At 59.6% G+C, this 16,048-nt stretch overlaps 1 protein-coding gene across 1 annotated transcript; it reads left to right on the forward strand.

Annotated features, from left to right (window-relative positions):
- The first annotated feature begins 1,148 nt into the window (after positions 1 to 1,148).
- Positions 1,149 to 13,578, forward strand: HDGF (heparin binding growth factor). The gene is made up of 6 exons (XM_090052190.1): positions 1,149 to 1,385; positions 11,483 to 11,559; positions 12,082 to 12,220; positions 12,580 to 12,762; positions 12,838 to 13,052; positions 13,300 to 13,578. The coding sequence occupies exons 1-6, from the start codon at positions 1,299 to 1,301 to the stop codon at positions 13,304 to 13,306; spliced, it is 708 nt and encodes a 235-aa protein (XP_089908316.1). The 5' UTR covers positions 1,149 to 1,298; the 3' UTR covers positions 13,307 to 13,578.
- Positions 13,579 to 16,048: the final 2,470 nt, after the last annotated feature.

A 16,048-nucleotide genomic window follows, 5' to 3' on the forward strand; every position in this document is an offset into this window, starting at 1 on the left:
CTTCCTGGAGTCTCCAGGAGAGAAGGTGCAGCAGAGTGAAGTAACAGATGGAGCCCAAAGTTGCATAACATTCCCTACAAGCAGGACCCGAGAGAAGCCAACATCAACTCTCTTGAATCTGCTGGGTTATGTCTCTCGTATCCTATTTTCGTTTGCCGATGGAGTTTGACACAAGCTTTTGGCCCATCTGCTGCTTGGCTCTGCTCCGACCTGCTTTTCTTTGGCTGTTTCAGGACCATTTTAGCTGCCAGCCTCACCCCCTCTCTCCTCGATCCATAGGGGTCATGAAGCTGCTAGGAGATGTGGGTAGGCCACCCAGTTAGTCCGGAGACAGGACCAAGGCAGGACAGGGATGCGCCTTATAGACTAACTGAATCAGAGCTGCCTGTAGTTTTGTAACATCTGATGGAGCAAGCTCTTGCCTCTCCGGAGCTGGGCGGTTTGTCCTCCCAGCCCCAAACTGACCTCTTGTGGTATTGCGAATGTCTCTGTAGCTTGAGGAAAAGGAAGCAGCAGATCGGATCCTCCCCCATTTTCACCTGTATTCTCCCCGCAAAAGTCACTGGAGACAACTGCAGCTTTTTAGGGATGAGGGTCTCTACTCTCACAGGCCTGGGGGGTCCCAAATAGCCTTAATTACAGTCCTAATAATTATAAGTGATGACAGGTTTGGATAGAAAGGTTTCACTTGGTGGCAACCTTTTTTTTTTTTTTCCAACCAGCCCCCGAGTGACGCTTCTTTTTTTGCAACCAGAGCCCCTCCAAGCAACCCTTGTTTTTGCAACCAGACCCCTCCAAATGACCCCCACTTTTGGGGGGGCAACCAGACCCTCTCCAAACGACTTTTTTTTTTTCTCCAAGCAGACCCCCAACTGACCTTTCCTTTTTATTTTCATTTTTTTTGCTCCCGGACCCCCTGCAAGCCGCCCTTTTTCACCCCCTGCAACCAGACCCCTCCAAGCCCCAGCTCGTCCTGTGCCCCCCAGCCCCTATTTGCCAAGCCGGGCCCCCCTCCAGGGCGCTCCCAGCCTGCGGGGCGCACGCATGCACAGTGGGTGTGCATGCATGCATGTGCGCGCGCGCGCGTGTGTGTGTGTGTGCGCGCGCGTGTGCAAGGGGCAGGCCCGAGCAATCGAGCGCCGATCGGCTCCACCGGGAGAGGGAGGGAGCAATTGAATTTCAAACACAAACAACTGCATGGGGCACTCTCCCACCTCCCTGGAGCTCCCGCGCTGCTAGCACCGAGGGCCGCGGCCGCACGCCGCCCCCACCCAGCGCTCGGGAGGGCCGGGGGCACCATGTCCCGCTCCAACAGGCAGCGGGAGTACAAGTGCGGGGACCTGGTGTTCGCCAAGATGAAGGGCTACCCGCACTGGCCCGCCCGGGTAAGGAGCGCGGGGGGCGCGCGCCGCGCGGAGCGCACACACGTTACATAACGCGCGTTAAGCCGGGGCGGCCCCCCCCTCGGGCCGTGACCACGCTGGGGGGCCTCCCCGTGCTCGGGGGGTGGGGGGTGGCTTCCCCATTGTATTTGCACCCTGGCAGCTCCTTGGAGTTGCTCCCCCTCCCCAAGCTGAGGATGTGCTAGACTGGGGGGGGGCAAAGAGAACAGAAGTAAGGCTGGGGGGCTGCCCCTCCAGATCTGCACCCTGGCATCCCCTTGCAGTTGCCCTCCAAGCTGGGGATTTGCCTGGGGGGGGCTGCCCCTCCAGATTTGCACCCTGGCAGCCCCTTGGAGTTGCCCCCCGAGCTGGGAATGTGTTGGGGGTGGGCTGCCCCTCCAGATTTGCACCCTAGCATCGCCCCCTCTCCAGCTGGGGATTTGTTAGATTCAGGAGGCAAAGAGCAGAGGCAAGTCTGGGGGGCACTGCCCTATAATATACTGTACCCTGGTATCCCCTTGGAGGTGCCCCCTGAGCTGGGAATTTGCTAGTTTGGGGGGATAAAGAGAGAAGAAGCAAACCTGTGAGGGCTGTTCCTCCAGATTTGCACCCTGGCATCTCCTTGCAGTGGGCCCCGCGAGCTGGGGTTTTGCTAGATTTGGGGATAAAGAGAGCAGAGGCAAGTCTGGGGAAGGGGCGAGGGGGGCTGCCCCATCATATTTGCACCCTGGCATCTCCTTGCAGTTGCCCCCCCCAGGTGGGGATTTGCTAGATTCAAAGGTCGGGGGGGCAAGAGAACAGAGGCAAGCCTGGGAGGGCTGCCTCTCCAGATTTGCACCCTGGCATCTCCTTGCAGCTTGCTACCTGAGTTTTATAGGGCCCATGGGTGCAAAGAGAGCCTCCAAGGGGAGAAGCCTCCCGGTGTCGGGGCACAGGCCTGGGTTGCAGCTGAGCTGAGGGGCTGCATGGGCTGGCAGAGGGGGGTTGCACCCCATGCATCTGCCTGGAACAAAAGGCTTGGCCCTGGGGGGCTTGAGGGAGCAGGGAGGAGGCAGGCAGGACCATCCCCCCTCTTCAGGGACAAGGCCCTGTTGCTTCTTGTGGACCCCCACCCTTGGGGGCACTTCCTAGGATGCTCAGATACCATTTCTGCCCCTCCCTCATGGCCAGGCCAGCTTGCCCCCCCTGCAGCAGCTCTGTACCAAAGAGGCTTATGGCCCTGGTTTCTTTCTTGGGGGGCTTCTCTGCAAAGTGGAGGGTCTTGGCCCATCCTCTCGGGGGCTCCCAGGGCTTTTCCCTGCTGAGGAAGCACAGAGGCTGGGGGGAGCGAGGGATTCCCCGTGGGACCCTCCTGTTTTGGTGTCATTGGTACTGGGGGGCGGTCTGTCTGCAAAGTAGAGCGAGGGGATCCCAGGTAACTGCTTTGTTGCAAGCTTGGTGCGAGCACGTGGGCCGGCTGCTGAGTCCCGCAGCTGGGACCGGCGGCTTTGGGGGCCGGAGGGCCCTCTCCTGCCTCCTGATTGCCCTCCCCCAAGTGAAAGCCCTGGCCCTAAGGCTCCCCCCCAACCCCCTCTTCCTGATTTCCCCTGGTTTTTGTCCCCGGACCTCGCTCTAGGCTGGGCCCTGGTTGCAGGAACAGCCCTGCATGGGGGTGCCCATCTGCCCAGGCTCCTCTTGGCAGGGCCGGTGGGGGGCACCCGTCTCCTATGGGGCCCACCCTCCTGGGGTGCTGGGCTAGCTGTGGGGGGCTGTGCCAGCCCTGGGGATGACTGTGGGGGAAGGGGAGCAGGTGCCGACATGCGGGGCCGGGCTCGCGCGTGTGCGAGATGGGCGCGAGCACCGCGTCACGCCCGCCAAGTCCATGGCCCCCCCCGCTGCTTGTGGTGGCTCTGGGGAAACGCACCCGACGGCTTGTTACTGAATAACGAGCCTGGAGCCCAGCCAGGCCTGGGGTGGCCAGGGCTCAGGATAGCCCCCATGCTGCGCAGAATCAGGGCCCCGACGTGGCTGCACAAAGGCTGGGGGGGGCTGGGCCCTGGCACCAGCTGGCACTGGGGACCTGCCCTGTGTCCTTGTAGCGTGATCCGGCCCTGGCCTGCATTCGGACACAAACCGGCATCCTGGGGGGCAGGATTGGGGGGTCTGGGAGGGACCCTGGGGGGGCCTTGTCCTCCCTTCCGCTGCCACCCAGGCTGGCACTTTAAGACCTGGGCGGGAGACGGGCGATGGCGACATTGCTGGTTATTTTTAAGCGGTTGATGATGCAGTTTAAAATTTCCTTGGAGTGTTTCAATCCCCCCACCCTTCTCCATGCTCCCTTCCCCCCCCCGGCCTCCCCCCGGGGCTGCAAAGGAAAGTGATGGCGAAGGAGAAGGAGGATTGCAAAGGGCCCTGCCTGTCCGGGAATCCTGGAGGTGGTTGTGCACCTCCCCGGCCCCCCTCCCCACCCCTTCTCTTCCCGGGTTTGAATCACTTTTGTTTGGTTTATAGGGTTTTGGCGGCGAAGGGGAGGGGGAAGGGGAGGATCTGCAGCTTGGCTCCCAGGTGCCAGCGGGCTTCCCTCCCTCCCTGCCTGCCCGCGTCTTTCTGGCGCGGCCGGGAAAGCGCTGAAGCTCCCCCTGCCTGGGCAAAAGCCCCCGGCCCTGCAGCTCCCCTAGGCCCGGAGACTGTTCCCCTGCCCTGTGCTGGCATCAGGGTCTGCATGGGGTGGGGGGATGCCCTGTGCTCTCCGTAGGGGCCTGCAAAGGTGGGGGGATGGGGGGGCCCAAATTTCCTGGGGGGCAATATCCAAGTGACCCTGTTGCTGCAGCGTGTTGCACCTCTCTGGGGAGTGGGCACTGAGGAAAGCAGGGCTCTTGATGCTCGGGGGGATTGTTTTCCCTCTCCCCTATGAAACTGGAGGCCAGGTGCAATGTGCTGGGCCCTGCCAGCCCCAGCATGGTGCCAGGCAGCCCCTCCAGTCCCAGCTTGGTGCCCACGTGCCTCCTGGTGCAGTTGGGGCTGGGTGGGGGGACTTGCCCATGGTCCCTCAAGGAATCAGTGGCAGAGCCAGGCGCCAAACCCAGGCTCAAGGCAGGCATCAATTCCCCCAGTCCAGCCCAACTGCCTATGGAGTAGGGGGCAGAGTCTCCAGGTTGGTGCAAAGTCCGGCATCAGGGGCAGGGTCCAGTTTGGGTGTTCACTTCCCTCCCCCAACAGCCCTGGGGTGGTGCGGCCTGGAGCCATCCAGGCCCTGGGGGGACACCTGTGCCTGCCCTGGGGGCTGCAGCAGGAGCTGGCTGGTGTATGCATGGCTGTACATGCTTGGGTGTGAGGACTTTGCCCCCCTCCCGAGGCTGCCATGACCCCTGGGGAGAAAGCTGCCTGGGCCCCCCCTTGGGTCTCCAGCTGGGGCCCCGCCTGGGCAAAGTCCCTGCTGCTTGGTTGCTCCTTGCCAGCACCCCAGGGTCCTGGTGCTCATGTGGGCCTCAGCCAGGCTCAGGCCCCTGCTGCACAAAGGAGCTTCCATCTGGGGGCTGCGTGGCCTAGCAGGTTGTGCAGGATGCTGGGGCTCTGCAGCTGCCTTTGGGTCAGTCCAGAAGGAGGACAAGGCCCCGTCTCTCGGCCTTGGGGCTGGTGAGAACAAACAGTTTTTGGCCTCAGTTTATCGGGCCAAGCCCTGGGCAGGTAGATGCAGCCTGCATGGATGCCCCTGCCAGATGCTAGGGTCTGGACACTTGACCCACCTCTGTCGGGGAGGTGCCCCCGGGGAGGTAGGTCCAGGCTTCTTGGTCCGGGATCCAGTCTCTGCCGTTCCCCCAGGCAGGTGCGGGGTTTGCAAAGCACCCAGCCCTGGGCATGTGGGGCAAGCCAGACCCATGCTGAGGCCGGCAGCTGCAGGGAGGCCTGGCCGGACAACGGAAATCCTGGAAAAACCAGAATGAGGAATAGAAGGCCAGAGGGGGTGGGCTTTGATCAGTCTTCAAGTCCCCAAAGGGCAGTTGCAGAGAGGAGGGAGATGTAGGCCTATCCCCTGCAGCCACAGGGAAAAGCCCAAGCAATGGGCTCCAGCTGCAGCAGGGGAAACTGAGGCTGGAGAGGAGGACAGACTTTCTGGCTAGCTGGAGGGGCTGCAGACGGCATTGGGAAGCCAGTCCAGGTGGGGTGGACCCCTCTGAATTGGGACTTTGGGGCCATGGGTCAAATCCAATGTTCAGCATGAAGCAGCACCCATGCCCTGTGCAGTGGGCGAATTCCCCAGGCTGGGGGCAGTATGAGGCCCAGGACACAAACAGGTGAGCAGTGGCAATGATCTCTTGAGGAAGCAGCAGCGTGTGCCTGCAGTGTTTGCTGTGGGTCCTAGTTCCAGCTGGTGCCTTTGCGCTTGGCGCTGTACAAAAATATCTATCCCGAGCGTGGAGGAGCTGCTGGAGGACCCCCGGACTCCTGAGTCCGGCCCCGTGCTTCTCCTCTTCCTCCCTAGTGCTTCAAGGAGCTCCACCCACCTCTGCCTCAGTTTCCCCCTTTGCACACCCCTGTTCCTGGGGAGGCTGTGAGCTTTGCATCGCACAGGGCAGGGGCACAGCACCCTGGGGCCCTCCTGGCGCTCCTGCGGCGCCTCGTTCTGCTCAGGAGCTGCACTGGCCTGCTGGGCTCTGAGTCACGGCCCTCCCCGCGCTGAGTCACAGGCGGGCGGAAGGAGGCCGGGCAGGCGCTGGGGCGGCCTTGGCCTGGCTCCCGCTCCCGTGCAGCGTTTCCTGCCGGCTCAGCCAGCCTGGGCTGCCCCTTGGGGGGGGGGGGGCGCAGGCAGTAGCAGAGGGGGGTTTCTCTGTTGCCAAGCAAGGCCCCCCACCTTTCTGCCTGTGTTGGGTTTAACAGGGCTTCTCCACCCACCGAGCCTCCTGGGGGGGCAGAGCTGGGGACAAGGCTGGGAGAGGTCAGGGTTGGCAGGGGCCGTGCGGGGGCAGCACCGAGCTGGCACAGGGGCCAAGGACTCGCCCTACTCCCTCCTGGCTGGAGCTGGGCCGGATCCCATCCCCTGGGTATGGGCTCATGCCCGGCCCTGCCTCTACTTCCTTGGCAAAGTCACAAAAGTCAGCTCTGTGCCTCAGTTTCCCCCTTTTGCTCGTCCTCCTCCACCTCCCTGGCTTTGCAGGGAGGGGCTTGAGCTGGAGACTGTGGGATGGGGCTGGATAAACCCGCTGCTGGGGGGGAATTGGGGGCCTTGCCCCTCCCTGCCCTGTCGGCCTCTGAGTGTCCCTGGGAACCTCTGCCAGCGCTGGCTGCCCTAATCGGCTTAGCCCAGCGCCCGGCACCTGCTCCCTTCCTCCTCGAGTTTCAAGGCAGGAGGCCGTGCGTCCTGGTCACGTGGCGCCTGGCGCATCTGCTCCCACCTGGCCCGGTTCGCTGTGGGCACACGGATACTGCGTACCCCTGATGCCCAGGGAAGTGGGTCCTCCAGGATCCCCTGTGAGGTGTGCCTGCCCCCACAACTGCATGGAGGCGAAACCCTTGCACAGCTGCTTCCTGTCAGTTGTGCCCGTTGGCCTCTCCTGAAATGGCTTGTGCCCCAATGCCCAGGGCTCCTGGGCTCTCCTGTCTGCCTCTCTAGGGGCCGCTGGGGAGACTGAGGCACATGGGGTGGTGAGCGTGGCCGGCCTGAGAGTCGGCAGCGGAGCATGGCTAGACCCCAGGTATCCCAGAGGCAGGTGGCTTCTGTTTGCTTCCTACCCCATCTGCGCTTGGGAGCGGTCTCTGGATTATTTTAAGGCGCAACCGTTGGGAAACCGAGTCCTCCCCAGGGAGCCCTGGGTCTTGCTCTGTCTGGGGCTGGCAGCTGCAGTTCAGGCTGAAATTTGGGGCTGGTCGCAGAGGAGCGGGGAGTTGTACACGATGGAGATGGTTTCTGTCCAGCTGCTGCATGTGCCAGGCTAGGGAGAAGGGGACTTGACTTTCATGGTACCCCTACTAGGGAGCCTCAAGGCCCATTTTACAGTGGGGGGAAACTGAGGCAGTGCACAATCAGACTTGGGGTCCTGCTCTGTTGGAGTTTAAGCAGCTGGAGCTGGCCAGACCAAGGGCGCCGGATGCCTTGGCAGGTCCGACCCGCCGCCTCATCCCCAAACAGGATTAACCGTGATCTAGGATTGGCACGGCCACATGCAGGGGTACCCAGTGATAGAGTGTGGAGCCCAGTGCCCGAGAAGCCCCTCCAGCCCTGCTGCAGTTCGGGGCTTTGGAGATTGCTTCTGGTTTGAGAATTGAATGAATTTGCTTCCCCCAGGGCATCGGCACCTGCTTCTGCAGGTGGCAGAGAGGCAAGATGGGGGGCCCTGCTTCTTGGGCACAGGGGCCTTGTTCTCTTTAGCTCCAGGCCAGGATGGGGTTGGGGGCACTTGGCTTGATCCTGTCTCTGGGGTTGTGTCCCCACAGCACCCTTGTCCCCGAGGGCAGGGGCTGCCTGTGCTACTCCCTCCCCAGGTAGAGCCCCCGTGCCTGGGCAGATGGGCTACAGGGACTGGGGTAGGGAGGTATTGCCCGGCCCTGCTGCTCAGGTGGACCCTGGCCAGTGAGGGGCTGGGGGGGGGTGGTCTTCAGGGTAGAAGCGGATCTGGCACCCAGGCTTTGCCACAAAGGCTTGCCATCCCCTTGCCCGCCTGGGGCCAAGCTCTCCCTGGCACAGAGCTGCTGCATGGTCCCTTTGGGACAGGTGTTGGGGGCGGGGGGGTGTTTCCTGGGCAGCAAAGCTTTGTGCGTCTATCCAGTGTCCCCAGAGCCTGGGACCAAAATGGGGGGGGGGGGGGGGGATGCAAGGGCCAGCCTGGCTGGATGGGGCCTGAATTTTTCAGTGTCAAGGGCACTTAGGCAGCAGGGTGGCGAGCCACAGAGCTGGAGCTGGGCGGGAGAGACGTTGGTTATCTCTGGGGCCAGGCCCAAAGAGGGTGGAGGCCCCATAGCACACAATGGCTGTGTGTGTGCACATGGGTGTGCATGTCTGGGCAGGGGGCTGCTGTGGGTGTATGGGAAGCGGGTGCATGGCCCCTGGTGAGATGGCATGTGTGGTGGAGGGGCAGATGCTGCGTGTGTGTGTGCGCGCGCGCGCACAAGTGTACATGCCGGCCTGTGGAACAGGCATGTCTCTGCTCTCTGCCAGTCAGAGGGGGGTCGGCCCAGCTGCCCCCAGTAACCCCACACCAACTCCTCACTAGCTGCCTTATCCCAGGATAAGAGCATCCACACTTGCAGTTACCCTGGGGCAGGGGCTGGTGGGAAGTGGGGGGGCATTTCACTTCCTGCCTCCATTTGCTTGATCCAGTCCCCCCTGCTCCCTCCCCTCCTAGGCTGTGCCTCCCAGCCCCCTCCCCCTCTAACCACTAGCCCCCCTGCCCCTTGCTGCCCCTTGCTCTTGCCCACCTAGGTCGGATTACAATTAACCCTTTCTTTCCCCCTCCCACCTGCTCCCTTCTGCTGCACGCACCAAGGGGATGGAGGGAGGCGCTGCCATGGGGGTGATTAAGGAGGATTTATCCCTTCCCTCTGCCCACCCCCAGCCCCCCCGAGCCTTTGATCCGCGCTGGAGTGGAAAAGCGGCATTGTTCGTTCGTATCGCACCCCCCAGCCCCAGCCCCGGCCCCGGCTCTGCAGCCGGAGAGGAATTTCTCTGTGTCATGGTGTCGTGTTCCCAGCTGCTGGGAAGGGGGAGGGGAGCCTGGGCCTGCCTGCCCGGCCTTGGTGCCATCCTGGGTACCGCCGCCAGGGTCAGGAGACCTCCACCAGTGCATCCTCTGTCCCTGAGGGCTGGGGCAGAGCAGACCCCCCAAAGTTTTCTTAGCATGTAACCCTTGCCCCTGCTGCTGGTTTTGGTCCCTGGTCCCCACCCCCCAGGGGGTTTGCTTGCAAACTCTGTGCTTGCAACCCCTGGTCAGAAGCATCCTGTGGGGAGTAAGGGGGATAACCGAGGCCGGGTCCACCCATGCAATCCAATGAGCACCAGAGCCAGGGTCCGGCTGACAGACCCAGCCCGCGTGTGCTCGGCCATGGACATAGGCAGGGCAGTCACCTCTGCCTTGCGCAGCTGGGGTGGGACGGTGGTTGGATGGGGAGGAGGGCAGACTGATTGCAGCACGGATGTGCTGTTGACTGCAAAGGGGGCTTGTGCACGCATATGCACATGCGTGCATGCACGTGTGCACCTGTGCTGCACATATGTGCATGTGCTGCACGTGTGTGTGTGCCCATGTGTGCACTTGTTCTTATGTCTTCCTCATGCTGAACAAGGCAGGCAGGGAAGCGGTCCAGCTCTCGCCTATGGCTCTCTTGTAGGGTTCCCTCTGTGTGGCAGGGGGAGATGGCGGCGTTGCAAGGCAGCGTGCGGCTGGCTGGCCTTTACTTCCAGCTGCTCCACTCGGTGGCCAGGGAGGGGAAACCTGGCATGGAGCTTGCATCTGAAGCAGCCCCTTCCCCCTCAGTTTGGGGCTAGGCTGCAGCGAGGCTGGTCCCATGGCGTGTCAGGCTCCCTCTGGCCCACGGGTCTTGCAGCTCACGCCCACATGGGCAATTACAATGCAACCAAAGAAGTGGAAATTGCAGGGGGGGATGAGCAGGAGAACAGGGGTGTGGGGCTCTGCTCCGAGCTTTGCCATCCCCTTTCCCGGGGTGCACGGTTCTTGCCTGGACGGGGCAACATTCCTGCAAGCAGTGCCTGGGCGAGCTGGGCCGGCGATGCACTGAGCTAAATCTGTCTGAGCCGGTCTAGACAAGAGCTTACGGTTGGCTGGGAACGCGCCAATCCTCGCCGGGCTTTTGCGCTGCAATGGGGCGGGGGGGAAAACACGGTCGTCCCTTTGGAGAAGGGTCCGGGGTGGGGGGCAGAGCGAGGCCCCGGTGCTGTGTCTTTAGCTGGCATCATGGAGAGCCAGGGAGCTCACTGGTGACGGGGGGGGATGGTGACCGGCAGGAGGTGGAGGAAGATGGCCACGGGCCCTGGGAACTCTTTTGTGCTGTGTGCGCGTGCGTACATGCATGTGTGTGTGCATGCCAGTGTATACATGTGTATGTGTACACCCGGGTGTGTGCGTGTACATGCATGCATCCTAGTGTGTGTGTGAATGCAATCTGGTGCATGTGTGTGTACATATGCATGTGTGTATGTGCATACATGCGTATATGTGCACATTTTTGTGTTTACATCCATTCGTCCTACTTTGAGCAGGGAGTTGGACTAGATGTGACCTCCTGAGGTTCCTTCCAGCACTAACTTTCTGTGTGTGTGTGTGTGTGTACCTGCATATATTTGCAGTGGTGTGTGTACATGTGTGCATGTGAATGTATCAGTGCATATGTGCACACGTGTGCATCTGCATAGGTATATGTATGCATGTGATGCACATGCACACATGTAAAGGGCCCCAGAGCAACAAATATGCATACTTGTGTGTGGGCCTGTGTCCATGCATGTGTGCACACATGCATGGCTCTGCATAGTTATGTGTATATGCGAGTGCATGCTTGTGTGTGGAGAGGGATTCAACTATTCAACCCCTCCAGCTTTTTTTCCTTCTCAGTACTGCCGGCTGGAAGTGTTTGGCACTAGCGAAGTGCCAATGCTCTTGCTTCAGCACTCCCTTCTTCACATCCCCCTTTGCATGGGTGCAGACAGCCATGCAAATGGGGGGTGCAGTGCCCAGCTCTGCACACCCGTCAGGAGCGGGGGATCCTGTATTGGGCAGTAGCTGCTAGAAGGTTTCCAGCACAGCTTCCCTTTTCCCCTCATCCCAGACCCGGTGGGGAAGGGACTGTCCTTCGGGTGCTGCATTTGTACAGTGCCTGGTACCTTGCTGCTATCCTTCGTGTGCAGTTATCCCATCATGCCTCAGTGGGGACATGCAGCCTGGCGGGACATGCAAGCTGGGACCCCCTGGCAGCGATCGAGGCAGTGCATTCTGGGATGGCAGGGTCTGTAGCCTGGTCCTCCAAAGCAGGTTTGCCTGGCATGTCACCCCATGCCCATGGTTAGGTCTGGGACTATGCTCTGGGGGAAGACGGAGGGTTGTTGGGGGCAATAAGGCTTTCTCCTTTTTGACCCTCCCTGCACCCAACACTTTCTATCCCTCCCCCACCAGATCGATGAGATGCCGGAAGCTGCCGTGAAATCCTCCTCCAATAAATACCAAGTCTTTTTCTTTGGGACCCATGAAACGTGAGTAGGGGCCACACATGGGAGGGGTGTGTGTGTGTGTGTGTGTGTGTGTGTGTGTGTGTGTGTGTGTGTGTGTGTATATAATGTGGGGGGGGGGAGGTGAAGCTGTGTGCACCAGTAACATGTGCATGTGCCCGTGTAACACATGTACACCTATGTGTGTCAGGGTGGGAACATGCCTTTGTGCACACAAAGCGGGAGGGGAGCACTTGTGTGCACATGTCTGGAAGGGAAAGGGAGTGTACCCGCATGCCCGTGTAACACACGTGGATGTGCATGGGGGAGGGAGCCTATGACCGCGCAGTGTTGACCGCGCACCTTGGGGTGGGGTCAACACTGGTCCCAGGGTTGGGGTTACAGCCCGCATAGGATCTGAACAAAGAGTGAGGCTTCTTCCATGGGAGCCCCCTTATGGGGGTGTAGGGGCCCCTGAGATGCCCCTTGCTTCTACCTGGCCTGCCTCAGTTTCCCCCTCTGCGCCCTGTTCTGGCCATGGGCCTCACCTCCTGTTCCCTCTTGCAGAGCATTCCTGGGCCCCAAGGACCTGTTCCCCTACGAGGAGTGCAAGGAGAAGTTTGGGAAGCCCAACAAGCGGAAAGGGTTCAGTGAAGGCCTCTGGGAGATTGAGAACAACCCCACCGTCAAAGCCTCGGGCTACCAGGTGTGCACATGGTTCTGCCCCCAGGGCAGCCTTAGCCCTTCTTCAAGAAATCCCCCCTGCAGCTACCCCACTCCTAGCTACCTTAACTCTAACTCCCCATTGCATCCCGTGAACTACGTGGGCATTTAGACCTGTCGAGAGCCTGTTGAGGAACTTCCAGCTGCTTTGCAAGCAAAGGCCAAGCATCAGCGGAAGCAGCCACCCCTAACCCCCAGATACTGACAGGGTCCGGGGCCGAGGTAGAGGGCCCCAGAGCAACATCTCGACCTCCCAGCCCCTGGCAATAACCCCCCTTTCTCTTTGCTTCCTTCCTTCCACCCCTGCTGACCTTCCTTTTCCTTGTCTCCACTCCTCTGCAGCCAACCCAGAAGAAGAGCTGCTCCGGGGATGCTGAGCCGGAGCGAGAGCCGGAGGGCGATGGTGAGAAGAAGGGCAATGCGGAGGGCAGCAGCGATGAGGAGGGCAAGCTGGTGATCGACGAGCAGTCCAAGGAGAAGAACGAGAAGGCCGGGATCAAGCGGAAAGCAGAGGATGCCCTGGAGGTGAGGGGAGAGAAGGGGAGGTGGGGGGTGGGTTACGGGTCAGGGGAGTGCTAGCGGCCGGCTGCCCCGCTGCAGGACTCCCCCAAACGCTCCAAGGAGGCGGAGGGCCCCGAGGGAGACAAGAAGGTGGAGAACGAGGAAGCCCCCAAGGATGAGCAGAAGCCCAGTGCCCCTGAGGGTGAGAAGGGAAAGAACAGCGACACCGCCGACGGCCCCGACGCCCGGGAGGCCAAGCCCGAGGGGAAGGAGAAAGCCCCCGCTGCCGAGGAGATCAGAGATCACAAGGAGAGGTGAGTCCAGCAGGGCAGGGCAGGCACAGCCCCCCAGTGGGATTGGGGGCATGGGCATCAGCAAGAGCCAAGAGCTCCCATAGCCCTTTGGCTGAGAGCCTGCCCGCTCCTGTAGCTCAACAGGTTCAGGCTAGACTGCTTTTTGGATGGGAGACCTCCTAGGTGCATGGCCAGGAGCCAGGACTACACGTTGAAGGGACGTTCACTGCTGTTAACCTTCTTCCTTGTGTCCTCTCTGCTCCCGTAGCCCGTAGCTGGCCGGCCTCCCCCAAGCCGAGCTGCTGTCCTGGCCTGCCCCTTTACTGCTGGGCTCCCCGGGGGCTAAAGAGTCTCGTCCTCCTCAGCTCGTCTCATCTTGCAACTCTGGAAAAAAAAGAAAAGAAGAAGAAAGAAAGGAAGAAAGAAGAACCCCCCATCCCCCTGCCCGCCGCACCCCACCCGCGCCACAGGGCGCCTGCTTGTACTAGTGATCCCTCAGGGGGGCTCCTCCATTGATTTGAAATAAATGCGATTCATGCCTTTTTAACACGCTGCCTATCACTTCCCTCTGAGGTGCTTTCTCTAGGGCTCTTCCCCGCAGCTCAGCACTGCCCTGGCAAGCCACAGTGGGTGGCAGGAGGCGGATGTCACCCTCTCTGCCGTCCTTCCCTGTCTCAGTTGCGACTAGCTGAGTGGTTGGACAGGGGTTTCTGCAACGTCCGGGATGAGTTGCATCTATATGGAGGGGCCTGGATGTGCTGCTGGCATGGGCAAGGGGTGGTACCCACTGCAAGGCCCCATAGGGCAGTGCCCAGCAGCCTCAAGGTTGCTGTGCCCCAGCTCCCAATTTGCTGCTGGCTCCTCTTCTCCTTTTAAACAGGGCCTGCATCTGGCTTTGTCCCCTGAGCTGTTCCTTTGGCTGGTCTTGTTCCTTCCCTATCACGAACAAGGCCAGCACCCAAAACAGGCGCTTTGATTGCCTGCCTCTGGCAGATCAGAGCCACCCCCACCTTGGGACAGCTCGCTATTCCCTTTCTTCCAACATCCCTTCCAGTCACGGGGCCAAGCAGAGGCAGAGCTGGAAAGTGCAGCACTGGGGCTGTCCATTTGGCTGCAAAATATTTGGCTTTTCCACCTGCAATTCAATTTGGGGAAAATTTTGGAAACTTGCAAGAAAAACCCCCCCATTCAATTTGGAAATGCTGCAGGGAGGTCCCCAGGGAGCTTTAATTAGTGACCCTACCCCCCCATCTCCACACCAGCCTTGCAATCTAGCACTGGGTCCAGTCTGGCAATGCTTTCCCTGGGATCCTGGCAGGCGGATTCTCTCCCTGGGTGGTGAAATCGCAGCTGAATTCTTGGTGCCCTGGCGAGTCGCTGCCTTTCTGGCTGCAGTGCTGCAATTCCAGCTGGATGCGAAGGGGCGAAGCTCCCGACGCAGGTTTCTCACTGGAATTCCAGCCCAGAGTGCTCGTGATGGCGCTTTCTGGAAGGAGCTGGCAGGAAATCTCTCTGGCCGGTCCAAAAAAATGAAAAGGCTTGTGTTTTTCTTAATTTTTGTTTAAAGGGAAGGGGGAAGCCCTGGCCTGCCTCCCATGTCCTTCACTAACAGTCTTAGAGCTCAGTCCAGGTCCAGACAGACATCAGGGTCCAAAGGCAAAGCAAGGGTTTGAGGCTTGCAATCCCTGCCAGCCCCTGGAGTCATTTGCAAGCCCATCTTAGCACCTAATGGGGATACCCCCCCCCCCGAGACTCGAAGGTATCCCTGGGTTCTCTGCCCATCACATCTGTCCAGCTCACTATCATCCTGCACCCAGGTAAAACCCCTCATCAGCAGAGCCCTCCCTGTCCTGCCTTGAGGCAGAGACCTGGGGTGTTCAGAGCATGGTTGTGCTCCCCAGGCCCTGAACCTTGCGTGTGCGCTAATGAAACACGACAGGGCACAAGACACGCCAACAGGCATGCATTTTAAAGCAGCCTTTGGGTTGCTCTAAGTCATGCATTGCTCCCCGTGTCCCTCAATGAGAACGGCCACAGCTCAGTTTACCCTGACTGGGCGCCGAGACCCACATCCACCCATTTTAAGGCCCATGTGTGACCAAGAGTCCAGCCCACAGGGGTCATGAGCCTGACCCCAGGGGACAAGCCCATTTGGGGATCCCAAATGGGTCCCCAAATGGCAGCCATGATACCCTCAGTTGCAGGGGATGGAGCCAGAGCTCGTTCAGCATCTGTTGCAAATGTCTCTGGGGAAGGTTTCTCCCTCCCCTATCCAGCCACAAACTGAAGGGAAATTATCTAGAGGCAGCGGCATCCATGTTAGTCCCTTTACCCTTCACTTCCGGGGAATATTTACCAAAACATTACTATAAGGAGGGGGGGAGAAGTTTTTAGGGTAATGTTTTTAATAAAAAAATTTAAAAGTTTAAAAAAAAAACAACACCCACAGGATGATGGTGACTAGCTGGAAAAGTAATTGTTTTAGCTAAGGATTTTTTTTGTAGTCTGGCTTATTTTTAAACTTGTGTTTCTTGCTGTCCTCTCGGGCCAGGTATGTCGCCTTGGTTTCTCCATCTCTCTCTCTCTCTCCCCAAGTCTTTCTCGCTCTGTGATGTAATCGTATTACAATTTGTAACATATGGAGGAAAAAAGAAAAATAAACTCCCAGACACGCCTGCCTTGGCTCTTTTTGGAGGCGGTGATGCAGACTATGGCTGGATTTAGCTTTGAATAGTTCAGGAAACAAAACAAAAAATAAAAAAAGGAAAAAGAAAAGTATAAAAAAAATCTAGCTGATTTCAGTTCTCTCTAGGACAATAAAAGGTTGATTATGATGATGGTGTCCAAAGTGTCTCTTCCTGGGGGTTTCAGTTTCCTGGGACAGTATCTGATGAAGTGAGCCTTCCTACACAAAACCTTGGGCTCTGTGTGTGTGTGTGTGTGTATACTTTGTGTATACATGTATGGACATATGTGTGTGTGTGTATACTAAAGTATATATGAGCATGTACATTTGT

The sequence above is a fragment of the Crocodylus siamensis genome, chromosome 6 (genome assembly GCF_052110815.1).
Source record: "Crocodylus siamensis isolate JL-2025a chromosome 6, ASM5211081v1, whole genome shotgun sequence".
Lineage (NCBI taxonomy): Eukaryota > Metazoa > Chordata > Crocodylia > Crocodylidae > Crocodylus > Crocodylus siamensis.

Coding starts and splice junctions, on each gene's coding strand:
- HDGF (XM_090052190.1), top strand. CDS start 1,299: ATGTCCCGCTCCAACAGGCAGCGGGAGTACAAGTGCGGGGACCTGGTG. Junction 1,386..11,482: donor ACCCGCACTGGCCCGCCCGG/GTAAGGAGCGCG, acceptor CTCCCCCACCAG/ATCGATGAGATGCCGGAAGC. Junction 12,763..12,837: donor AAGCAGAGGATGCCCTGGAG/GTGAGGGGAGAG, acceptor GCCCCGCTGCAG/GACTCCCCCAAACGCTCCAA.